Genomic DNA, 27,633 nt, shown 5'->3' on the forward strand with positions numbered 1-27,633 from the left:
AGGTTATTTGAAAAAAATGGGTGTGGCATGGGAATTTATTTGGTTCCACTGTACATTACACAGGGTTAGTCAACTGCAACAGATAAAATTGCCTTACATTATTTCCCATGGGGGGGAGGGGGGATAAGAAAAGCACCATGGAGAAAGTTTTAAAAGACATTTTATTGAGGGACGTGAAGAAAAAATGACAAAACAGTTGTGTTTCCAATGCTAGTGTTTACAAGCGGGGCTAAATCCAGTTGTGTTCATGTCTTCACAGTACATTGGAATATAACAATCAGCACGTATAAGGGGAAAAAGCTCGCCAAGCCATGCTGAGGATGAAAGGATCTCTGCTTCGAGAGGAGGCGTCACTCTGCGGCGGCCTCACGCAGGGACGGAAGCGAGGTGTCCTTTACGGGGGGGGGGGGGGGACCGGCGAGCCAGACAGGAGGTGACTTTGGATCAGTGGTGACTCAGAGGGTCGGCACACACGCCGTCTGACCGTACGCTTCAACACACACGTCACTCCTCTTTACTAGTCTTCTTCAGCTCATACAAATACCAATGCAACGCGCACTGTTTCATCCTTTGCATGGAAATATTGGACTAAATGGCTTTTTGCCTGAACAACTCCCTCAAAAGTCTAACTTTATCCCTATAAATTAGGTTTTACACGATCAGGATTTTTGGAGCCGATCAGCGAGTTTAAAAAAACGATAACTGATCCGATCACAAGATGGAGGAATGTGTCTATTTAAATGACCTGTTCATTTACTGTATATACTTGGGTACTTTATTGCTCAAAAAATTATATTTACAATAAATGTAAATGTATCTTTGTTCCTCTATTTATGCCAGCGAGGCATCGTGACAGACAGAACAAATGAATGGTCTTCTATTAGATGCCAGCAAGTAAATACAGTAATTAATGTATCCACTTTTTGTGACATTTTGTTGGTTGGTCTGCCGTGAGCTTTTTCAATTGTAAAATGTGTTCCTCGGCTCCATAAAGGTTGGAAATCACTGCTCCAGTCAGATCGTGTATTCTAATCAGTCAGGTCAAACCGACATTACATGCCAGAAATAATGGGTGCTAACTTCCTGTAATTACTATATATTTAATTAAATGACGTGAGCATACCTCAAGCAAGCCTTAAACAAACGTCCTCTCCTGTCCTGAGCACCGGTGACCACCAACACACATTTTTCCCCATTTTGTCCTTACAATACCGTCGGTGCGCTCCACTCTCGTTGCTATCGCATCGGTAACGAGTGTATCCGGTCGCATTTGAATTGACAAGCCCAATGATCGTAAAAAACGGGATGCGGTGGTATCGGAATACAAGATTTTATTGCAGTGGTCTGACAGTGCAATCGTGAAAGAGCAAATTTGTCTTGTAGTCTGATCCGGGCATTACGTGTTGTCTGTTCCACACCGCCGACATGTTTTTTTTTTTTTTAAATAACTTTATTGGCTGTCAGATATTTCCAATACTACGTCAAAAGACACGCAACAAGGCTAAAAATAAACTAGCTTTTGGATTAAAATATACTGCATACGCGGCTACGCGTAGTAAAGGTCTTTTGCGGAGGATCGGATCGGCGAATTATGACATTAAAGCCGATCATCATAAAATGCTAAATATCGGCCGATACCGATCAGCCCGATAAAATTGGTGTAAAGTCTACTATCAATATATATTAATATTAGGACCCGACCCATTTGCCAATTTTTTGCTCCGTTATAAAGTTATATTTTTTTAACTTTATAACGGAGCAAAAAATTGGCAAATGGGTCGGGTCCTAATATTAATATATATTGATAGTAGACTTTACACCAATTTTATCGGGCTGATCGGGCAAAGAATTGTAAAACAGTCAAATGTTCTGCTTGTAATTCGTAGCTGTATTGTTGTAAGCGTTAAGGGAGGAAAAAAAGAAGTGATTTTATTCATGGTATATCTTTAAATTAATCGGTTGAATAATCGGGCCCTAACTAATACTGTATAATACGAGCTGCAAGAAGCGATGAACAGGCTGTCGCGTGTCCTTTTCCATGAACCTCAACATGATTGACAAAATTTGATGTCAAGGACAATGATTCTCAAGTGCGGTGCCACGAGTGATACGAGGGCTCCCAACTATGTCAAAGAATCACTTGCTAACCACAGTTCAGTTGTATTTAACTTTTAACTTCAATACATTTGGGATTTAATCTTGAGGGAACTGTTTGCTTTTAACATTTCTTTCTATTTCATTTGAATGTGCAATACATTTGAATTGAATCATTATATAAGTACATTTATCAGTGAAGCGCAGTGTTTGTTTAAACTGTGCACAATGTAACAGTAGCTGGAAATAATATTGAACGCACTTTTTAAGACTGAAACCTATTTCATTATAATGTTAATCATCATGGTGGTACTTGGAGAGCTCAGTTTTTTTTTCGGTGGTACTCGGTGTAAACTGGTCTATAGGATATTTGCCTCCGATTGAGGCTCATTTGGACCCAGAATTGCTGCTTCAAAGCGAAATGTCCGACTTCCTGTTCAATTTTTCACATGTAGGAAAGTGGAAGAAGGAAGCGTGTCTTCCAAATGTAAACAAACAAAAGTCAATTTTGTTATCCGTAAAGACTGACAGTGAGGAGACTCGGCTAATAGTTTTTCACAGTCCGCTTCATCTGTTTAGTGCAGAATGAAGAAGAAGAAGACAGGAGAAGGTCACGACAATGTCGGCGAGGCTCAGATCTCCTCGATGGAATGTGCGGGAACCAGGCCTCGCTTCTTGCCGCTGCTCAGCTTCACCAAGGTGTCGCCGTCCTCACGCTTGCCCACGCAGATCTGACAAAAGACACTTCATTAGGTACACCTCACACATCAAACAAGTGTCAAAAACTCATAACAATCAGCAAACCTTTGATTGACATGCTCTATTTTCGTCACCGGCGTGGCAGTGGGTTAGACCTGGTGTTAATTTCGCAGACAGGACTAAACCGGCGTATTTAAAAAGGGAGGTCTGTGCAACTGTGGGGGCGTGAACACAGCCGACTAACGGGACAAGCCGAAAGGAAAAGAAGGAAGATTGATATGAAAAAAAATTTTGCAATGAAATCCACAGTAGGTGACACTACATCCATGTCTGGAAAATAAAAAAAATGTCCATCCCTAACTTGCTAACAACAGGACATAAGACTAGCAAACAGAAGCAGCGTGAAGGGACCTCAGGCAGCTGAGAAGATTCAGATGCGATGCTGATTAGCAACATTTCTGCTCGACCGGTACGTTTATCACCTCTTTTTTGTTTTTAATTGAAGTTTTATTTTTGGCGAAGGTCGGCTTGTTTACAGTGCTCAAGCTATCTTAGTATTGCTAGCGCTGCTAATTCTGTTGAAGCTGAACAGCATTCAAATCTTGTTCGGTTTTAAAACGGCTTTAAAGAGCGACAATAACGGAGCATTTTTGCGTTATTTGATTGCGCGGGTGCAGCTCAGGATGCAGTACTTCAAAACGTCGTCACTCGGTTGCCATGGTTATGATGACACAAGGGGGGCTCGTGAAACGCCACGTGAAGTTGAAGCTGCGGGGCGGGTACCTGCGCCTCCTTGACCACCATGTGTCCTCTCTCCCGGCTGCCGGCGGTCGTTCCCCGGATGACGCGCCACACTCTCTCGCCGGGACGCACCCGCTGCACGAAGTTGGCCGGGAAAAAGCCCACCCTGTCGCCGCTCTTGCCCTGGGGGAGGTCGACACAACAGAACCACAGTTAAGCTATGAGTCATTGAATACCTCAGGTAAAGAACGATGACTTATTATTAGTGCGACACACCAAGGTTACTGACCGCTTCAAGGTGGAAAACCAACCAGTTGCTCTATCTATATTCTGATCATTTTTCAATATTTTCCAGTATTTATCACCGTATAATATAGCAATCTGCATTACGTAGATGCAGAAGGGGTGTAACTATGAGGGTGTACGATTTGAGCAAAAAAATATGTATTTGGATGTGGTGGAGGTTCAGTCGTTATTTATCACATTCATTTTTGTATGTATTTGTACAAACTATGTATTTTAGGGGCCCCAAACACAACCCCCCCAAAACGTAACCAAACTCCTGCTACCAGCTCCACCGATCGACACAAAATGGTCTCAAAAGACCCATGCCCGTTATTTAACGGGAAGCTGGCAGTTTTCGTTGAAAGCAGCCATTTTGGAGGAATTCCCTCAGTTGTGCCCCAACGCTAGTTCCACCGATAAGACTCCATATTTGGTGTCGATGATAACAGGACACACAAAAAAAGTGTCAAGTACCCATGCCCGAAATTGAACAGTAAATCAGCCATTTTGGATTGAATCAGTTCATTCATCTGAATTCAAAAGACTCCTGCTAGGGAATTTACCCAAATAAACCACTAATTTTTAAAAATCAACACAAAATTGGGTGGACGTCTATCATAATAGGATGCACCAAAGTCTAATTAGAACAGGAGGTCAGCCATTTTGGTTAAATGCAGCCATTTTGAGCAAATTCCAGCATTATGATGGCCACAAAGCCACTTTACAATTTTAAGACTTTATTCCAAAAGTAATAGCTGACATATGGAAATCGGACTGATTATATGTAGTCGGTGGTTATCAATGTTTATAATTTGTGCATTTCAGGTACCCCGTTGATGAAATTGACTGTTAAATTAAAATGAAAATGGCCGATCCTGAAGAAAAGGCATCATGTGTATCGTGGTCTATTGTGATAAAAATCGACGATGCAGACGTAGACAAATTACAGAGTTAAGTATGGAAGACATCACATCTGCTGTCACATCTGTCAATTCGTAAAAAAAAAAAAATTATAATTTATGGATGGGAGGAGTGGATGACAAAATGTTTAAAAAAAAAAAAAAAAAAAAAGAAGACAGACCTCATTTTGTAATAATTTCCAGATATGTCTATGAATTTGCTTTAGTCAACATCTAAAGAGACTTTATGGACACACTTTACTTTAATGATCACAAAAATCACAAAATCCCAAGCACGTATGCTTGATTTATTATTCCTTGTATTTATTTTTGTTGATAGCAAGATTTTAATTTATAGTGTGTGACAGTGGCCGATTGGAAAACCAGAGGCGATAATCACTCCCGACAAGCTGAAATTGTTTTCAGTACATTTGCATAAGCAGCTGAAACATTCTGTGCATCCATTTTTCATACATTATTATTTTTTTGCCATCACATATTTTATAGCTTGTGAGGGGCAGAGTTCAGTGTAAATCATGAGCACGTGCTCACAACAATCACGGATGATTGAAGATGCTGGACTTGATGGAGGCCTTCAAAGGCTGCGTACGTCTTAAGACGCACACACACACACACACACACACACGTACGTTTTCTACACTCTTTTAAGACTAGTCTGGGGAAATGACAGCATTTGTGCCTGAGCAGGTGCGCTTGATATAAACACCTCCATATGCACCACACACACACATGATAATACATACGATGATAAATAATTTATTCTTATCACTCACCTTCCACCACTCCTCGTTGGAGTCATCTGTGACTTGTACCCGATCACCGGGGCTAAAAGAGATAAGACAAAAGGATAAAAAAAAAAAAGGAAAGAAAGGACGGTAGAGAGTCGAGAGTGATAGGTACATAAAAGCAGTCGAGCGTATACGCAACTGTCACCGTCGGATTCGTGACGCGCGTATGTTAGTGAATCCGAATTCATTCTATATGACAACCTCATACCCGCGACCTTAAAGTCAAGAAGGAGAAAAAATAAATTGATCAAATAAAACAATAAAAAAAACCTGGCAAGAAATGTCTCCAAAACATGAAGAACTTTCTTAATATTCATCCTATTTCCTGTTTTAATCATTTTATCATTGGAAAGCTTGCTAAACACAGAAACCGACAACATAATACTCATGTGAATCATTTTTTAATTCCTTCCGATGTTAAATTAGAGAATGTGGCAAAAAACAGACAAATTAAATTTAAGAGCCAAGAATGAACAAACACTGCAGACGCTATTAATAGACTGTACATGGTAAGGAATTAATATAGCACAGTAAAGAGGCATTTGTAGTTGACAAAATTCATGAAATTAGGATTGGAAGCGAAAGAAAATATATGAGCCACATGCCGGTCAGATGGGAGTACGTCACAATTCAACAATGCCAGCAGGCGGTGTGTGCAAATCGATCAAGTTGCAATCAATCATATTTGCACACGCAGAAGCACAGAAAATATATATAATTCAGATTATTGTAGGGATTAGAAAGGAAACTGAAACCTTGGAAAAACTAGGAAATGCGAGCGGTCCGATCGCACTAACTGCTCTTTGAGGGAGAATGTGCAGACAGCTAGTTTAGTTTAGTTCTTTGTTCAAGTTAACCAATACCGACAATATCACAATGTTTAGCGTTCTTCCACATTATCAAAGACACACAGTCAATATTCAAATCAATTCCGCGCATGCCTCATTTTATCATGCCGTCCTTGCTTTTTCCTTCCTTATCGCTCGTCTTCGTCGGTGCTTTCAAAATTGGACTTTGAAAATACTCCCCACCAATGTCATCATTTCAGCCTGACAATTTAAAAACAGCAAACACCCCCGCACCTCAGTATCTCTCATCTACTTTCATCCACTAAGTGGGTACGGTGACAAGCTGGGAGTGCGTAATTAGTCATCCTAGGAGGCCCTGAAAATGTCCTCTGAGGACGCCACGATGAAGTAGGTGGGACATTTTTTTAAATCAAAACAATAGGATGCGTGTTGACTCACTGTAGTTCCAGATCGTTGTGTTCCTGAGGCAGAAAGCTGTAGAGCGCCACATAAGTGTGGATAGGGTGGACCTCGATGCGTTTGGGGGGCACCTGGACACAGGAACCACAGCGTGAGACACGGACGCACATGCACGCACGAACGAACAAACGCACACACACCTCAGCGGGCGTCTCAGCTTGGCCGCCACTCTCGTCATCCTCGTCGTTCTCCACCTCATTGTCAGCGGCAACAGAATCTGGAACGGAACACGTGTGGACATGAAACATGCCAGAAAACACGCACTGACTAGTATCAACACATGTATTGAATACACACTGTACCTGTACATACATGTAAACACAGTAACACATAAATGAATGCATGTACACATGCAATATGTGGAAATACATGAAAAACACACTTAACACCGGTAAATACATGCATTTAAAAACTAGGGCTGTCATTGATTAATTCCTTTTATCAGATTAATCACACTTTTGAATTTTGATGAATCACAATTAATCACAGGCGCCAAATAGTACCACATTTTGCTTTGAGATAGTATTTTAAACTTGTTGTCCTTCAATGGGGGAAAAATAAAAAATAAAAAATAAAAAAAAAAAAAAAAAAAAAAAGAAAGTGCAGAGTTCACTATAGGCTATAACCTATATATATATAACTATATAACTATATATAACTATATATATATATATATATATATATATATATATATATATATATAGTTATAACTATAACCTTAGTTTTTTAAATTTATTTTTCCCCCCCCCCCAAACATCTCATCGGGGTGACTTTTGAAGCAAAATTTTCCGAGCACGCCAACTGGAGTCTCTTCACTAATTTCTGCACCGCCGTAAGCATTCACCTGATCACTGACCTTCGAACAACCAGCAACACATTTCAGAAATCCATCCGCGGTTAAAGTAAAGGAGCGTGTGGTCAAAATAAATGGTGCAATTAATCTGAGTTAATACATGATCAATCCGCAAATTTTTTTTTTTGTGATTAATAATGAGGTAACGCTTCAACTTTGACAGCGCTAGTAAAAACACACACATGTACACAACAAACCTCCTGTCTCCTGAGGGACATCTTCCTCCATGCTGCACTGTCTCCCCTGCCTCTCCTCACACGCCTCACCCTTTGATCAACGACAGTACACACCACATGCTAATTGAGGCCTTTGATGGCACAACATGTATGCAAAATTGAAGCAACTCAAGCTTATATATGAGATGGATTTTTATTTATTTTTCATTTTCATATGATTGTTTTCAATACTGTACAGCAGTAATACATAAAAGGAGGCACTGCCTTTACTGCTAAAGAATTATTGCCTCAGTTTTATTTAACTTATAAGATGGATACATTTACATTCAAACCTTGAGAACTGTGTTATTTAGGTACAATTTAACTTTCATGTGCAATACATTTTAAATGAGTCATTATATATTAGTAGTTTTTTTTATTTTCCTATATTTAAGCGCAGTGTTAACATTCAAACTATGTATAATGTTAGTGGTTTACAATAAAATTATACTTTTTTTTAGAAATAAAACCATATCTTTTTTTAATTTAACACTTAGGCCTACTACACTACTGTACTTTAATGTTGGTCATGATGATGGTACTTGGAAAGCTAATTATTCTTTAGGTGATATGATGTAAAATGTTCGGTAACCACTGCTGTACAGTACAGTATTTAACATAAAATAGCTGTAAAAACCTATGAAAAAATGCAGGGAGGTGCGTTCCAGGGAAATAAAACAAACAAAAAAAACATCATATAGCTGTGCCATGAACGTCAAACCATGCTATAGCGGGGGTTCATTATAAAGACGAAATTGGGATGCGTTGGTGGTGCATGGCTGCCATGGAAACTTTATCTCAATCACACAGCACACACACATGCATCCTCGCAGGGCCTGGGTCGTACCGGGCTGTGCGTCGGCGACTCCGACATGCTGCCGAAACTGGAGCGGCTCATCTGCGCCAGCGACGTCCCGTAGCGCAAGGCGGCGTACACCGGGTCCGTACGTGCCCGCACCGCCTCTGAAAGCACACACACACACACACACAATATGCTCAGACATAGGGAGTATTGTGCCTATTTGTCGACATGGGGAAAGAATGGGGTGGGGAGTCTAAATTTAACTGGAGTGACCCACTTTAGTGTGTGAGAGAGGAGCCAAAAGTTGAGGCATCAAGACATGCCAACACGCTTTCATTGAAGCGGACAGTTTTATGAAAAACTGTCAACAAATGATATGATACTTTTTAATGCGATACTTTTCCTGCAAAAATGTGTTGCTGTTCCCAATAAAAAGTTTGTATGTGTCAACAAGTTAACAAAACAAAAGTTAGCATTGGAAATGTTGCTTTTGGGACAAGTGCGACAGTGCCCCAGATGACACTGTGGTAATAATAAACTGTAAACTTTGGCTCCCAATAAGGATTTGTCCTGAGTCAACAGGCTAATATAGCACAAACATGTCGATTAGCACTGGAAATGTTGCATTAGGGGCAAGTGAAACAGTGCCCAACCAGATCCAGGAAATGGCACTGTGGTAACAAAAAAACAAAAGAAAATTGTAAACTTTGGCTCCCAATAAGGATTTTTCCTGAGTCAACAGGCTAATATAGCACAAACATGTAGATTAGCACTGGAAATGTTGCATTAGGGGCAAGTGAAACAGTGCCCAACCAGATCCAGGAAATGGCACTGTGGTAACAAAAAACAAAAGAAAATTGTAAACTTTGGTTCCCAATTAGAATTTGTCTTGAGTCAACAAGCTAATTTAGCAAAAAGATGTGGATTAGAACTGGAAAATTTGCATGAGGGGCAAGTGGAACAGTGCCCAACCAGATCCAGCACATGGCACTGTGGTAACAACAATAATAATTTAAAAAAAGGTAAACTTTGGTGCCCGGGGTAGTTTAGTTTCCTCCCACATTCCAAAAACGTGCACAGTTGGTTAATTTAAGATTCTAAATTGCACCTAGGTGTGAATGTGAGTGTTAATGATTGTTAATCTGTGCCCTGCGACTGGCTGGTGACCAGTTTAGGGTGTACCCCGCCTCTCGCCCGGAATCAGCTGGGATAGGCGCCAGGCATGCCTGCGACCCTAGTGAGGATAAGCAGTACGGACAATGGATGGATTATTATTATTATTATTATATTAAAATAAGTATATTAGTTTGACACTTTAGTGTTTTTCTTATTTTTTTTGTATTTCTGTGCCTTCCAATGATGTTGTAGGTTAATTGTGGCCCTTATTCACGGACGCTAAAAGGAAGTGACAGCACGAGGCGCTAAAGCCTGATACAGAGCGACATATGCAACCCATGTGTTGACCTATCGTACAGTACGCCGGCCTCTTTAAGGACAAGTCAGCTGCTTTTAATGTCATTGTGTACTGATATATGGTATCTGCAGCCATCTTTGTTGATACTTTGTCTCCATAATAACGTTCTAATGGCAATGGCCTGATCTTGGGTCCTTGTTGCTGCACTTGGAAACACTGTTTAGCTTTATTATTTGCAAATAATTAGCCTACTTTGTGAATGTGGCCATTACTGTATTGTAATGTACGGAACACGGATGTAATATATTGCAAACTGTGCAAAAATATGCGTGCACTTCACTTGGCATTGTATGCAGCAACGTTGTTTATAACAACATGCTCCATCAGTCAGACCTGTCGCGATCAAGATTGTGGGTGACATTGAAAATGCTAGTTTTGGCTTATTTTTACTCTAGTAGAAAGTTACAAAAGTTAAAAATGTAAAAGCATTTTTTTTGTTTTGTGAATTGACTAAAATTTTTTTTTTTTTTTATTGTTCCAGGTATTTTTTTATTTGAGGCCTCATGTGATAGGCTACCGTTCTAAAATTGCCAAATTTATCTTCCCATGCAAATTTACTGGAAAATGACCAGAAAATATCTTTCCCCTTTGCTCCCGCACTCAGGAGGCAGGAAATGACTACACACACATGCGTACACATGCACCCGCGCGCACACACGTACACACACTCACCTTGATTAGTCTGTACTTCCTTGACGACGGCCAGTTGTTCGCTGACGAGCATGGGGGAGCTGAAGTTTCGCTTGAAGGCGCCCGACTAAAGAAGGAGAACACAGAGCGTAATGATTTTTGTTCAGCTTCCATTAGTCCCATCTTCAAGACCGCCATTACGGTAGACTTCAAACCAGTCATTTTCAGAGATTCGACCGAATGGAAAACACACTGGCGGGAAGGAACATCTCACTCGACTGGAGCGGGGACTTTCAACACGTGGCTTTCCAACACCAAGCCGTCATTTCACACTGAATTAAGCACAATCAGTGTCGCCGCCTCGGTTTGCAAAAAAGCCACTCTGTTACATTATGCGGAGGGAACTCATTCGCGAGGTAATCAGCAGTTTCCCTTTGTTCCCGCAGAGATGTTCGAGCCGTCATACCCGTCTCTCGCCGGCCTCTCCATTTCTCTTGGACGACTCAAGATACGTTTTGCTCTTAAAAAGGGCTCCATGCTAATATGCTAAATCCTATACGGGAGGACGAACACTCAAAATCGGGCTTACAGGTGGACAAAAGTAATGGGACACACCGATATCGAGGCCAGAATGCCTCACTTGTGAAGTCTACGTCTGATCCAGACATTTGGAGCCAGGTTTACAAAACGTTTGTGCATGCAAAAAAACGGGCGCAAACTTGATTCCCTCTGCCAAACACGCAAAATTAACGCAGAGTTCATTTTGCACGTTCTGACAAATAACTTAGCACGTGCAAAGTGATTTAACAAACTTGAGACAAATTGCGATGGCTGACTTTGAATCTTTAACTCATTTACTCTCAGATGTGTAGAAAATGAGCTTTTGGTGCAAAACTTGCGGCCCGGGGGGCCAGATCCGGCCGGCCACATCATTTTATGCGACCCGTGCAAATCAGTGCCTCTACTTCATGTTTCTCACTAAAATCTGTTCCAAAATTGCAAATGTTCTTCACTTTTTATCACATTGAGAGATTAAAAGTATTTTTTTGTTACCAAACCACTTTTTTTTGAATAAATTGAACAATAGTCGAACAAATTGTTTCTTTGACTTCGCATTTCAAAACTAGTCAATTTTTTTGTGTACAAGTAATAATACGAAGAGGCGATTACCGTAATTTCTTGTGTATAATGCGCATCTCCCCGCCCCCCCCAAAAATTGTCAATAGTGCGCATTATAAATGGGTATAGGGGAAAATGAAAAAGACTTTCCCATTTTATAAATGTATGTCACCATCAAGAGGTTATGAAAAAGTTGTACACTTTCATTCTAATATACCACCGCCACCTAGTGATTATAAAAAAGGTGTAGCCTACACTTTAATTCCAATATTACAGGGGTACAATTGACTGCATATATGTACAATTGTGCTCATAAGTTTAGATACTCAGGCAGAATTTTTTATTTTTATTTTTTATTTTTATTTTTTTAAATATGACTGATGTCTAAACAACAACCATGTTTTGATTAATGATAATGCTTTCATGAAATGCTTGACAGTTTAATTTTGATGGGAAAATGGTAATTTATTTACACATATACAACTATGAAACACATCGAGAGCGACGCTGACTCACCGCATGACTCAAGGTGAACATGAGTGGCTTTTTTGTATGACGTTTATCATTTACTCCATGAACTGCGTTTTCTCTCACAATCGTAACACACTTTCTACTACCTACCGTGACACACAGTCTGTTTATACCATACATACGCTATTCGAGTATGAGGTGCCTAAACTTGTCCAACTTCCAACATGCTGGCATTTCTCTCTGCTATGATCAACATGACAAGCTGAGATTCACCGCCTAATCTTCATCTTCCACTCAAAAGCTGTGCTGATCTCAAAGTCGAAGCGATGCGATGCCTGCATCTTCAGATATCGGTTTATTTTAGCGATGTGTGATTGGTGTAAAACAAGGTAAGTGAGAGATAAGAAGAAACTGTCCAAATGCCTCCCGTATTGTAGTTTAGACACCCCTGACATAGTAAATATGTTCTCTGTGTGTGTTTTGTCGCACCTTCCCGTGACACGGCTGCTGCGAGAGTTCCGAGGTGCACCACAGGTGAGCCGCCAGTTTGCACGTTTTACACCGCAGAGCCTGTTTGGAGTTTCCTGTTCAGGAAAGAAGATGAAAATAATTGGTCATGGTGCCATCACAGTGTTAATAGCACTCAGACGTGACGATCCTGGCCGTTTTGAATGATTTATGAGCGCTTCCCTATCCTATCCCAGTGGCTTCAAAATTAGACGAGCGCTTTTTTGACTTCTCTGATGTGTTGATTAAAGCTGCACAGGGGAGGAGGTGAATGCCGGAGGCTGCAGGGGAGCCAGATGATGCATCACATAATAATAATGAAGCTACAATACTTGCTGGGAAACAAAAAATTACAGCGCATGAGGAGACGTTTGTGGTCGGTAATCCATCAACGTGATGGGAATGGGCAAAAAGAGCAGCAAAAGAGTGAAAAATAAAAGCACACTCACGCACAAGCTTATACACACATGTTGCGCTAATCTAAATTCAAAATGATAAACACAGTGAGGGAAACATTAGCGTCCAAGCCACATTGAACTTCAAGTACAACCCAAATTCCAATGAAGTTGGGACGTTGTGTTAAACAAATAAAAACAGAATACAATGATTTGCAAATCATGTTCAACCTATATTTAATTGAATACACAAAAGATATTTAATGTTCAAACTGATCAACTTGATTGTTTTTAGCAAATAATCATTAACTTAGAATTTTATGGCTGGAACACGTTCCCAAAAAGCTGGGACAGTTGGCAAAAAAGACTGAGAAAGTTGAGGAATGCTCATCAAACACTTGTTTGGAACATCTCACAGGTGAACAGGCTAATTGGGAACAGATGGGTGCCATGATTGGGTATAAAAGGAGCTTCCCTTAATTGCTGTCATTTACAAGCAAAGATAGGGCAAGGTTCACCTCTTTGTGAACAAGTGCGTGAGAAAATAGTCGAACAGTTTAAGGACAATGTTCCTCAACGTACAATTGCAAGGAATTTAGGGATTTCATCATCTACTTTCCATTATATCATCAAAAGTTTCAGAGAATCTGGAGAAATCCCTGCATGTAAGCGGCAAGGCCGAAAACCAACATTGAATGCCCGTGACCTTTGATCCTCAGGGGGCACTGCAACAAAAAAACGACATCAATGTGTAAAGGATATCACCACATGGGCTCAGGAACACTTCAGAAAACCAATGTCAGTAAATACAGTTCGGCGCTACATCCCTAAGTGCAACTTGAAACGCTACTATGCAAAGCAAAAGCCATTTATCCACAACACCCAGAAACGCTGAAACGAAATGGACTGATGCAAAGTGGAAAATTGTTTTGTGGTCCGACGAGTCCACATTTCAAATTGTTTTGGAAATGGTGGACGTCGTGTCCTCCGTGCCAAAGAGGAAAAGACCCATCCGGACGGTTATGGACGTAAAGTTCCAAAGCCAGCATCTGTGATGGTATGGGACTGTGTTAGTGCCAATGGCGTGGGTAACTTACACATCTGTGAAGGCACCATTAATGCTGAAAGGTACATAGAGGTTTTAGAGGTTACGTCGCCATTTGTGTCCTGCCGCGAATGCGCCGTTTACGAAAATAGAACCCTACCAGCCAAAGGTTCGGACTAACTTTTAGATGCAATTGAGAAAGCGTGTCCAAAATTTTTATTGGTAGTGTATTTTAGTATAATCCTGACAAAAACAACCAGTACAGTGTTGCGTTGATATACAAGTGCAATTTACGGATTTACGGAAGGTGTGGTTTGGTTGACGTTTTTGCTTTGTGTTGCAAGCCAAAATTGGAATTACGAGTTTATCTTTGGATGTGCCGTTGTTTGAGTGAAGTGAAAAAAATGGAGCAATTCTACCTTAATGCCCCCACGTGTGCAAAGAGAGCGCTATCTATTTTGCTTATGACAAAACAAAATGTTTATATTTGCTTAAATATGATACATTTTCATTAAAGTAGCTTCAATCCCGGCGGGCGACTGATTAGAGCGTCTGCCTCACAGTTCTGAGGACCCGGGTTCAATCCCCAGCCCCGCCTGTGTGGAGTTTGCATGTTGTCACCGTGCCTGCGTGGGTTTTCTCCGGGCACTCCGGTTTCCTCCCACATCCCAAAAACATGCATTAATTGGAGACTCTAAATTGCCTGTAGGCATGACTGTGAGTGCGAATGGTTGTTTGTTTCTATGTGCCCTGCGATTGGCTGGCAACCAGTTCAGGGTGTACTCCGCCTCCTGATGATAGCTGGGATTGGGTACAGCACTCCCGCGCCCCCTTGCGGCTTTTCTAAGCGGCTTAGAAAATGGATGGATGGATAGCTTCAATCTCCAGAAACTTTCCAATCTGGAATATTTCCAAAATTCCTTAGTTTAACTTCCTACGTAAATTTACAGGAAACTTTCGAGAAATTTTGCTGAAATTTTCGAACCTCTTGCAGCTCTATACAGTAAGTCACTAAGAGTGACTAAGTGTGAGTATAAAAGTAGGTACTGTATGTAATGGTGGTCTTACCTAGGATCATGTGCTTGCAGAGCTGGCAGTTGGTGGGCTTGCGAAAGACGTGGTTGTGGAAGCAGTGTGTGATATGGGGGGGCTTGGGGGGCAGCGACGGGGACAGTCTGAGCGAGGGCGAGTGGGAGGCGACGGAAGGGTTGGGGCTGACGGACGGCGACAGCGATGGCGAGAGCTGCGAGCCCGCGACAGGTGAGCCCGCCGGCACCAGCTCCAGGGGCGGCGGCGACGGCGGCGCGGGCTCAGTGATGAACTCCGGGGGTAGGCGGGCGTCGCTGTCGGATCGCTGGAAGAAGTTCTCCACGCTCTTACTGCGCATGAACGACAGCGAGCGCTTCAGCCTCTGCAGCTTAACACACAAACACACACACACAATGTAGCAAACAGTGAACATCTGGGATTCGCTTTTTTTTTAACCTATCCTCCATTATCTGCTGAAAAGAAATCTGCATTTTGTTGCAAAGGAATCAATTTGAAATGAAGGGAGAAACTACATTTAGTCAGGCCAGAGCTGTGTCTAAAGGTGTGTATCTACTGTAAGTAAAATGGTATGCAAGTATTTTCCAATACTAAACCAACGGTTGGGCATCATTTCACACCCTCAAAAAATGCAAAGAAAAAGAAAAAAGGTTAAACATGCAAAATGCCTGATGCTGATTGCACAATTTTGCTCTCTCTTTTGCCAGACAGGAACCAAAGTTGTTTCCGAAGCAATTGTATCCACACAAAAGGCAATAATGCTGCACATTTTGGAACCAAGTCCAATGGGCCTTCAGGGAGGGGAAGGGAACAATTTAACGGCTTCATTCTGCTGTGATACGAGCACTGCGGGCGGGGGAGAACATGATTAGTTCTAGATAAAATAACACCTCAAAGAAACGGCAAGCTCGGCTACAGGCTATGGACAAAGGTATCGGGACGCAGAGGTTGGACGAGACCCAGCGATTTTCCAAAGCGCTCGTCCTCATTGGGGTCATGGGTAGGGATGGGAATTGATAAGAATTTAGCGATTCCATTACATTAATCAATACCGCTTATAAATCCGATTTGTTCACGATTCTCCTTTGGTGAAGGAATGTAACAATATAATGAAATAATAATGGGTTCGCTTGCTTGAACTCTTGAATATCTTTAAATTTGGAGAGAATATACATCATATCCAAGACTCACTGATGATATGTAATGTATTGTTAGGAACAAAAAAAAGTAGCGGTGACTTACTCCTTAAAGTATGTCAAGAGACCAAAAAGCTTAATGCAGTTTGTGCGCACCTTACAACATAGAGTGCCTTAGAAAATTGTCCAGTTCCACTCTTACTGGTCCAAAGAAAAATAAATATTTGGGCTTTTAATCCCAACTGATACAACTTTAAACACTGAGACTTAGAACAGTCAAAGGAGAGCTTCTAAATGTCATCATTCCTGCCAGGATATCGACTCTCTTTTAATCCACCAAGTACAGATTTTTTGTGGCTCCTTCTGATCTGTGTGACGTGGCGCTGTAATACAGTCATGCAGACAAACGAAGAAGAGTTTACTAAACTACTGTAAGGAGCTCAGTAATTGTTTTATGCAGCGGACACAAAATATATGCCTGTGAGTATTGTTATATTGTCAAAGCTAAGACACTAAACGCAAGCTTGAGTGAGTTTGGTGTGGAAGAACAAGCCCACAGACAGATTTCCAAAGTCCCTCTGGAAGAGTGGAAGATGTTGCAAATCTGGTGCACATTCTCCTTTATTTTCACTTCCTGGAGGTGTCACAACCACACTCCATTTTAAAGCCAGTGTTGTTGCAAACAGGGTAAAACCAGACAAGCCCCTTGGAGAACATCTTCACACATGGTGGGGTTGGAGCGGGGGTCATGAGTGTAAATGGAATTTTCTTGAGGGCGCTGGGGCCATTGTTATCAAACGGGCCTTATCGCCTCTCAACAGCCCGTCCCAGGCTCGTAATGTGATGCGAGACAGTGTGAAGCGGCATCAAAATGCAACCTGTGTCACGCGTATTGACAAAAAGGAGCCCCGATTGCCACGAGGGGTCTCGGATGATGGATTTTGTAGAAATCACACGAGAGAGGCCCCAACAGGTTGCTTCGATCCGGCAAGATAAGCGCATCGCGCGCACGCTTCAAGGCATTTGGTGATGATGCTACTTTACGAGAATATGGCCGGGCACAACCAGTTAAGCGCCAAACGTAATCACATGCTGTTGACGGCGTGGTGAACAAAACAAGGCAGCTTTATTACGAATCACTTTACGTGCATGCAAACAAACCTGTGGAGTGGACACACGCATTAATTAATAGCGGAACATCATTCTGCATCACATCCTCAGTAAAAAGGCTTCATTACATACAACTTGCACAAACAGGGTAAATAGAAACAGGTGGAAAAGTTAATTTATTTCAGTAGCTCAATTCCAAAAGTGAAAAATCCTTAGATAGAAAAACAGAGTAAAAACATTTCATAATTTTGATGATTATAGCTCACAACCAATGAAAAATGTTTCTAATATTTTGAGCATAGCCAAATAAGGTACGGTGCTCTCGGTCAGTATAATCCATGGTGCTTTTAAAGGCATCATGTTTGTGTCTGTCGATTAGGACAAATGACTAGAGAACTGGCGCGCACGTCTCAATTACAATTAATCGAATTGTCGGCGTGCCGGAGAGAGAATAGCCTTCCTCTGGGCTTCTATTTCACCATTATCTCCATCAGTGGAGGTCATCTCACATGAACGGTGAATGCGACCGCTCAGATGAAATGTATTAGCTCCTTAATGTTGGGCGCTGAGTACCCCCCCGTGCACTGCCACACAAGGTGCACGGTGATGTCAATCAATACGCGGGCTATCCTCACGACAAAAGGCTCAGCAGACCTGTAAAAAGCCGATTATTCTCACACACACGTAGCCAATCAATGCGTCACACAGCAAATATAACTCACTGTTAAAGCTCCTGCGTACGGCTCTCTGCCTGAAATATGATACAATGTACAATAGAAAGCACGACACATGGCGATTCATCAAATGATATGCTCCGCCCACGTGCAACGATGTAACTCAAATGTTTGTCAATTTAGTGTCTAGTATAGACGCTTCAAATCTGGTAGCAATTGGACCAAATCTCTGAAAAATGGCAGACTTGCTATGTGTTTTTGGTCATGGCTTCTTGAGACTTTTTTTGTGGCTCTACTCATGATTTCATGTTGCTAAGTGAATGTGGCTTCTCGGGCTGCCGTTAAAAAATAAAGAATACAATTCAGATGTGGGGACTACCAATGGAAAGTTGATTAAAATACTGTAAAATTCCTGAAAAAGTCAAAAACTGAAAATTGAAAGAAAATAACCAACGTCCTGTTTGTTTTCTGGCAAGGCCTCTTTTGAATTTCTGTGGGTCTGCTCATGATAGACATGCTAACCAAATTTCAAGTTAAGTGAATCTGGGTTCTAGGACTGAAACCTCCAAAAATTCAGAGGGGGTGCTATTGAAGAAAACCCCTGGAATGTCAAAAATAGACCGCTTCAAAGCAAAATAACAATTTGACTGTTTTGAGGCATGGTCTCTTGAAACTTATCAATTTAAATGATCAACTTTTCAGATACTGGCTCTTCTTCCAATATGTCGATTATCCTCACCGTACCATGATGGTGATAGCATCGCACAGTGAGCCTCGCTTCCCCTTCCTATTCCACTTCAAGGACCTGAAAAAAACTTCAAAGGCGTTCAAGGAACAAGAGCGCGGTGTAATTTTGGGATACAATCTTTCACGCTTTAACTAGGCCGTCTCATCTCTGACACTTTTGCGGTCTCAAGGAGGAGCTTTGTGTTCATTTTCATGATAACGCACAGCCGCCATCCCAAATCAAACACTTTCCCCCCCAGGCCTTGTTTTATACCGTATCCAGTAGGTTCCTGGCCATTAAAAAAAAAAGCCATTACTATTATTATGTAGGTGATGATCAAGTTTAGTTTCTAACCACAAATTAATACAGATCAAGTGTTTCTTTGATTAATGAGGCTCACTTGAGACATCCCCTTTTTGACAACCTCTTCAGTGAAGTGGCAGTGGATGGACTGTGTGCTTTTCAAAAGGACTGACTTAAACTTAAGTGAGGGGAACCGTCAGGAGAGCATCCTGGTGCATCATAAGATGCTAGAATCTTCTGCGGAACATTCACTGACTGCAAAGCAACACTGTGTTCCTTTTGTAATCACAGAGGATGAACAAGAATTGCAGCAGGACCCTGATTTATGAGTTGAATTCGTTGGGTTACCAAGACCGTAACTCAAAACTTACTGTAAATCTAATCCATTTTTCCCGTTGGAATGAATTGAAATTACATCAGTCCATTCCGGCCACCCCAACAAATATCACTTGTTTAACAAAAAAAAAAAAAAAAAAAAAGTGTATTGAATAAAAACATAATGTAATAAAACACCTAGTTAAATACTTACTTTTTGTATCCAAAATATTTTATTGTTCTACATTACATCAATGTTCATTATTCTTAGAATTAGAAGTGAATTGTTCTTAAAAATAATGTACTTCAATTATTATTCTCTAATACCATTATATCACTGTCATAATAAAAACATCAATGATACTATCGTTTTGTCGTGATAGTTTTTGGGAAAATATATCGTCCCACAAAATTTCATGACAGGCGTGAATACAAATAATTTACCGAGAGAGAACAAGAACAATGGATAACACAAAAAGTGCAAATTTTAATAAAATGGCTAATAAGAAAGTAGCAATTGGTATTTTCTACAGGTTTTGAAGCAGCAACTAACACGCCAACATCTGCTCGTTCGGGTGCTTTTTTTTTTTTAAACAAATAAAATCATCTGTAAGCCATTTTCTTTTTAAGGGTAATGTTGTAAGATGACTGAAATGATATTAAAGTGCTTTGGGGTCATAGACTGGGGTGTAACTATTCATTTATTAATAAATGAAATTATAAATACAATATGTGTAAACAGTAATCTATTAAGTCTCAAACTTTTGCAAATTGGTCCCTAATGTCCACAAATAGCGTTTTGCTTTTTCTTGAGCTATTTGTCCCCATCCAATGAGCGAGCGACACAAAAGATCATGCACACAGGCACACCGGTTGAAGAGGAGCACAGGGCTATAAACAGCAGCGTGAGTCGCTCCCATTGTATTCCAACAATTAACTAAAATAACAACAATGAGCGATCGGTCGCTAGCGTCTGCCAGCCTTGGCAACGTACCCGCAGCAGGAGAGAGAGAGAGAAAATGAGAAAAGCCAGTCTGGTTAATCCTCCGCCTCCTCTTGACGCCTGATAGTCATCTACAAAAACGTGTCAACTGCACGGCGGGGGGATTTTAGCGAGCGATTGTGATCGCAGCGACATTCCCCGTCATCCTGACACAGCATACTGTACATACCCATACAATGCTTGGATGAAAGCGTGGCAAATATATTCAAACGTACTCTGGAACGTCTACAGTCACACAATTTGGAATTCAACTGAAATCTGACAAAAATAGGTGCATTATAATTGTGTTCCAGTCTTGTAAATCAAATTTACACCGACAGCAATCCCACACACATTTGCGGTTCCAAATACGCATATAGTGACTCTGACTCACAATTTTCCAGGAACCTGAAAAACTCACCTAATTAGTGCTTTCTTTGCTCCTTCTAAAACACCAACCCTGTTTAAATAGGAAATTAGTAAAGCAAGGGTGTCAAGCAAATACAGTGGTGCATTGAGATACAACATATGAGATTTTTGTGTTATTAACCATCGTTTGCCATTGTTTTTTTGTTTGTTTGTTTGTTTTACTTGCGAGGAAAAATTTGAGAAACAAGCGCTGTATGGCGAACTCAACTCAACTCAGATAATTTCACATTGTGGATGTAAACCAACCACATACTATAACTTTGCCTTAGAAAAGTCAGTTTTGTTAATGATTAAAAATCAAAAACAACATAGACGGGCTAACGAATTGCATTGCTGTTTCGGTGCTATAACCCTTTAAACACAAACATTGGAGCACAAATGTAGACCGACATAATACTCAGAGGTTTATATTCTTTATCCGCTGCGACGAACGACTAATAATAGTATGGCTCATTGAGGACTGACCGGCTTCATGTATATCCATGTCTGTATTATACTGCCCCCAGGTGTCCAAGGCATGCACACCAGAAGGAGCACCACAATGTTCATTGAATTGAAGCAAAAAATGTTGCAAAAAAGTTTAATTCTTTACATTCAATTTCATTGTCTTTATTTTGTTTTTATAAACTACAATATTGTATGTCGCTATTTATCTTATTGTAAAACGCATGATAACATTTTTGTAGTTTTTTGGGGGGGAGGCTGGAATGGATTTTGGCATTTTTATTCATTTCAGTGGGAAAAGATGATCTGCGATGCGAGTGTTTTGACTTACGAGCGTGGTCAATGACCAAATTAAATTTGTATCTGAAAAGGAACACTGCATGTTGAAGTGATAAATTCAATTCAATCAAATCACCTGTGAACCGTTTATTTTTAAAGTAATGTTGTAAGATGAGTTTGGAATTATATTAAAATGTTTTTAGATTATAGTTTACATTTGAAATTAGCAATATGGGAAATTAGAAATACTTTGGGGGATGTCAATTACGGTTTTTCGTTATTCACAGCATTCCCTTGCGAATAGCGGCCAATTATTGTAGCTTTATCATTTTATTTTTGGGGAAAGTTCCAGGTTTTGATTGCCTGTTTGTTCCCCACCAGTGCTTTCCAAACTTCCCGTCGCCGTGTCCCTCGCCCAGCCTGCCTCCACGTTGTCACAAGTCTCTCTTCTCCCGATATATTAAACAAAACATCCACGCTCACCATACAGCTGTTCGCTTCTGGGTCCACATCTGCAGCACTAAAGACACCCGTAACACAGCGAGTTGTGTGAGTGGTTTGTCAGTGAATATCAGCAAACAGCAGCAGATGGTGTGCAACAAAGATGGATTGAGTCACTTGGAACGATGGAGACATTTGTGCTAATCACAACTAATACGTTACTAATATGCTCCCAATATACTGTAGAGTGATAGGCAGAGTTGGTTTTCTTTTTCTGGTTTTTGAATCAATCTTAAGCAGGGGACAAATTAGAGCATTTCCCACTCCTTCTGATCAAAGTTAGCAAAGGCTCCATTGTTTATGTCTCTGAAAGACCATCCTGAGGGATTATTCTGTGGTGTGAGGATGTGTCAAGAAATATTTTTTCCCTCTTTTGATCAAAAGCAGGAAAGGCCCGATTATCAGATGGCTCTAAAGTATTATCCTGAGGGATCATCATGCAGTGAGGGAGTTTGTTAAGAATGATTTTTTTTCCCTTTTTACTTTACAATCTGATGATGATTTTACACTTAAAAATCAAAATCAGCAAATGCTCAATGATCAGATGTATCTAAAAGATGATCCTGAGTGATTATTCTAGGGCGTGGGATTTGTTAAGAATGGTTTTCCCCCCATACTATCAAGATCAGAGGTCCAGGTTATCGGATGTATCGAAAAGGTTATTCTGAGAGATTATCCTGTGGTGTGGAGTGTTTTTTTTTTCCTTTCTTCAATATGCTCAAAAAATTGTGGGCAATCATAAATGTGAAACCTGTTAAAAACTTATGATCACAAATCTTTAGGGTGGGTACACAAAGAATTGGGCCTAACAAACATGTTTCCACCTTCCCCATCACAGTTATCAAAGTTATGAATGTCTCTAAAAGATTATCCTGATGGATTATCCAGCGGTGTGGGGTGTGTTAAGGGTTATTTTTCCTCCTTGGTATCCTCAGAAAATTGTTGCTAATCATAAATGTATGTATAAATGTAAACCTGTTCATTATTTATGATCACAGATCTATAAGTGGGGTACACACAGACCAACAATTGGGCCAAAACTAAGCATTTTTTGTACCCTTCCGATCAAACTAAGCAAAGGCCTGACTCTTGGATGGATCTGAAAGGTTATTATGAGTGATTATCCTATGGTGTGGGATATGTTAAAAATGATTCACCCCCTCCCTCACTATCAAAAAAGGAGAGGCCCAATTATCAGCTGTACAGTATCTAAAATTTTACGCTGAGCAAATACCCTGGTGCGTGTTGTATGCTAAGAGTGACTTTTCCTCACTGATCTGCTCAGAAAATGTTTGACAATCGTAAATGTTAAACCTTTTCAATAACTACGATCACAAATCCTTCAGCAGAGTCCACTCATACTGACATGAGCTCACTTCGATCAAAATCACCAAAGTCCCGATTCTCTTGTGTCTCTGTAAGAGACAGAGTTTAGAGGGATTCTTCCTCTGTGATGTCCTCAGAAAAAAAGGGTCGGGCCAGCAAATGTAAATGTTCAGGTAACAGATAGCCTAGCTCCTCCTATTTTTTCCTCTAGTACTACTACTACTACTACTACTTTCCTGGAGTACGCCCAATGTTTATAAGTCCAACTAAACAAAGAAAAAAATCAATGACGTCATAATTATAACACTAGGAAAGGAAGACGATCAGGCAGGCATTTGCAGAACAGTAGAGGGTCTCACCAAGAACACTTATAGCCTATGGTAATGGAAATAACAACCTAATTAGTTTTATAAAACCTATAAAAAGTTCAAGTATGAGCACGACGTACCACATGGTATCCTATAAAGCAGCCTTCAAGAACGCTCATTAAAATGGATTAATTCCGTCACAGTTCAATGAAACGCATACGTCTCCAAATTTAGATCGTATCCAAAAAACAACGAAAACTAAATTTTGTTCCAGATTTGAAAAAAATACAGTTCACACGATAGTGCCAATATGCATAAATGTAAAGCATCTGAACATATAATTAATCTTGTTTTTTTATAATCCAAAACCCAACAAAAAACAAACTTTCTTCATATTTCCAATAAAAAAAAGGGGAAAAAAATCTAGCAAAATGTGGCAATAAAAGCTTTGTATTGGGCAGTGCCGATTTGCTTAAATGAAAAGCACGCATCTCTAAATTTTAATAATTTGGGGGGGATTTCATCCAAAACTCATCAAAAACTAATGTTCTTGATTTGGATTACAAAAAAAAAAGTAGAGAATGTTGCATTTCATTGGACAGTGTCGTGAACATTTACATAAATTAACATTAAATATGTCGTTTTTCTGTTTACATCCCAGATGCAACCAAGTTATTTTATTCATATTTTGGTAAAAAAAAAAAAAAGTCAATATGTGGGAGTACATGATTGAACAGCGACAATTTGCATGACGAGCCTCGCAATAAGACACGCATCTCCAAATTTTTAGCACTTTTTTTTTTTTTATACAAAAATACAACAAAAACTATTTCATTTGTGTTTTGGAGATAAATGTTGGCTCAGGAAAAAAAAAAAAAAAAACTCGAAATTTGCTACATGCTTTTCATTAGACAGCAACGGAAAGACGTTACTGTCCAATGGTCCTTCACTTATACACATTTTCAAGCCCATACTCAAAACACACAAGCACAGGTTACAGTGTGTGCGCGCGCGCACGTGTGTAATGACGCCACATCTCATTTATAAATGTAACACCTAGATTTGTGACGTCATCAGTGACCTCTTACATATTTGAGAGACAGGTGGAAGAACACAGCAGGTAAAAATAATACAAGATAACTACTCAAGACTTATGCCACTAACATTGATTCCACTATTAAGTGCGTACCAGGCTGTGACACTTATGACAAGTTTGGGTATATGTAAACATTTCTTGTTGCTCGTGTAAAATAGTTATCGGTCCAAAATTAGCTCTCGGTTAGTGTCAATAGGAAATAAGTCGTTGCTTTGTGTGTGTGTGTGTGCGTACCTTGGAAGGCAGGGGCTGGCTGGTGAGTTGAAGCTGAGAGTCGCTCGCCATCTCATTGATCTCTGTCATAACGGCCGACTTGATTGGAAGAAGAATCACCGAAAGAAAAATAAATGAAAAAACACAACCCTTCAAAGTCCACGTTGAGGTGAGTAAAGTGTGATCCACGCGGGAATTTCACGCCAAGCGTGGACGACACGTCGAGTCACGCATTGCGCGGCACGCCCACCTTCCCCCCTAAAAAAACCAAATAAAATAAAATTAAAATCTGCAAAATGTCACTTGCGTGCGTTGTTGAAAAATACAGTGGTGTCTCGTGTTGTACCGTGATGCGGTGAGCCTTTTTTGGTAGCACGTACGGCGCGCGTAAAAAAGCTGTGCCAGTCGACGCGAGCCACGCCCACTCGTGCGTGCGAGACGCCCGATTGGCCAAGGATCTTACAACCGCGCAACGAAACACGTCCACACACAAACAAAAAAAAAGAAACGCGTCCACTCACGCACCCACGCAGCACCAAAAATAGAAACTCATACACGACACACTCACCTTCTAGTGAACTCCACTTGCTTCCTAATTTTAAATACACATCAATTAGCACATGTAACATTCATTTGACTGTAAAATTGCATGTAGCATTACATGTAACTTATTCCGTCTTAAATCCAGATTAGCTCCTTCTTTAGCCTTTTGTTTCCATTTGTTATGATATTCCACGACAAAAGGATAAAAATTGTAGAAAATGTGACTGAAACTGAAGGCAATTAGTGGGGCACGACTTATGAATTTTCCCAGATACGACCCTTCATTCGGCAGATTCCCCCCCCCCCCCCTTGAGTTAAGAGTAATGTCTGGTGGCAGCGTGAACTCAAGCCAACTCACTTCACAATAAGGAGCAGTTAGGCAGATGAACAATTCTTAAAAAAAAAAAAAAAAGGCTCCAAGCGTTTGAACGCCACACCCAGTTCCAAGTCTTTTGTCAAACTAAACATAAAACAAAATCAATTACATACTAATTACATGTCGTGTATTTAAAACCAAACTTCGCCTTAAGAATGCCTACGCTACCTTAATGCTAACACATAATGGAAAATGCCATTGTGGATAGGAACATTAATTTTTGTGGAAACCCGCGAGTAATTGTCTCCTCCCCATTTAAGGGTTTTGTATTTGCCTATAGATGCCACAAGTTGGTGGCAAAGAACTACTTTTGTCCAAATGAATTTCAGCAACTCACTTCAATTTGTTTCCTTGGCAACAAGCTGCCACCAGATTGCTCCAATACTTTTATTGCTAGGGTCTGAGCACAAAAAAGTAAATAGGGTTAGGTTCCCCCAAAATCTGCAAATAGGCAAATTTGCTAATACCGTACCACGACTACTGCACTGTAGTGCACATATTATTTTAAACATACTTAAAAGAGGATATTAAGCATACGTACGTGTAAATGTACACATTATCTGTTACTTCAATTATGAATAGAGGCATCAAAATGAGCCAACTTTGAAAGAAGCTGCAGTCTTTTTGTAAATGGGTGGATTTTTAAACAATGAAAACAGTCTTTAGAAAAAATGGACTAAGTGGGAAGTGTAAGTTTACAACGTGCTAACGTGTCCAACTGGATTGCACTACTTACGTTACGTTCTAAAAACATCGACGTGTTGAAATGTACGTTTTTGATAGGGTGCGAGAGAATAGTCATGCATTGTTTCGCTACAAAATTATGTTGCCCTCTATTGGTCTGGCATGCGCACTACATTATTTTTCATAATTCTTCCTAAGTTGTTGCTGTGGAACGTGTCCTTAAAAGCACTGCATGTAAAGTACGTGCAAAGTCAAACAAGTGCTGTCAAGAATATAGGAAACAAACACCTCGTGAGCTCATCAGATCCTCCTGTGTGCTTAAAAAAAAATATATTATGCCACATATTTCAAGATATGACTTAACCTAGTGGTAAAAATGTGATCGTGACGCTTTTAAAATTACCTCACTTCAATCCATGATGGGTTGATATGTTGGACCTGCCAAAAACATGTAAAACACACCAATATAGAGTCATGGGCCACAACAATAGGTACAGCATGTACCAGAAATAATGGAAAAACATTTTGTTGTTGTCATTTGCGTACAAACAGTCATTCTCAGACTTAGTTTGCAGTGGTGTACAAGTGTGCTGTAGCATACTGAGGTCTGTTTCTAGTACTTTGACCGACTCAAAACTAAATAAGGCAACCAAAACCATTTTTTTTAAAAACCTGCACCACTGCAGACTACATCCTCAATAAAATAACAATAACCAAAAATAAGCATTCCAGTGCATAAATACAACATAAACACACATGGGAGCTTTAAAGTTGAAATATGTATAAACTGTTTTCGTACAAATAATAGCAATGATTTTTACTCGCAAATACTCA

At 40.3% G+C, this 27,633-nt stretch overlaps 1 protein-coding gene across 3 annotated transcripts; it reads right to left on the reverse strand.

Annotated features, from left to right (window-relative positions):
- Nucleotides 1-1,733: 1,733 nt before the first annotated feature.
- Nucleotides 1,734-27,586, reverse strand: LOC133465663 (SH3 and cysteine-rich domain-containing protein 2-like). Of its 3 annotated transcripts, none has more exons than XM_061748681.1 (11): nucleotides 27,203-27,586; nucleotides 25,218-25,295; nucleotides 15,375-15,723; nucleotides 12,849-12,943; nucleotides 10,812-10,896; nucleotides 8,711-8,826; nucleotides 7,846-7,915; nucleotides 6,775-7,012; nucleotides 5,513-5,564; nucleotides 3,577-3,717; nucleotides 1,734-2,825 (listed from the first exon to the last, which is right to left on the reverse strand). In XM_061748681.1, the coding sequence occupies exons 2-11, from the start codon at nucleotides 25,284-25,286 to the stop codon at nucleotides 2,727-2,729; spliced, it is 1,314 nt and encodes a 437-aa protein (XP_061604665.1). In that variant the 5' UTR covers nucleotides 25,287-25,295; nucleotides 27,203-27,586; the 3' UTR covers nucleotides 1,734-2,726. The 3 variants fall into 3 exon arrangements, with proteins under 3 accessions (XP_061604665.1, XP_061604666.1, XP_061604664.1); XM_061748682.1 differs by having other exon boundaries at nucleotides 6,775-6,866; nucleotides 6,936-7,012; nucleotides 25,218-27,586; XM_061748680.1 differs by having other exon boundaries at nucleotides 25,218-27,586.
- Between the last annotated feature and the right edge of the window lie 47 nt (nucleotides 27,587-27,633).

The sequence above is a fragment of the Phyllopteryx taeniolatus genome, chromosome 16, assembly GCF_024500385.1.
Source record: "Phyllopteryx taeniolatus isolate TA_2022b chromosome 16, UOR_Ptae_1.2, whole genome shotgun sequence".
Classification (NCBI taxonomy): domain Eukaryota; kingdom Metazoa; phylum Chordata; class Actinopteri; order Syngnathiformes; family Syngnathidae; genus Phyllopteryx; species Phyllopteryx taeniolatus.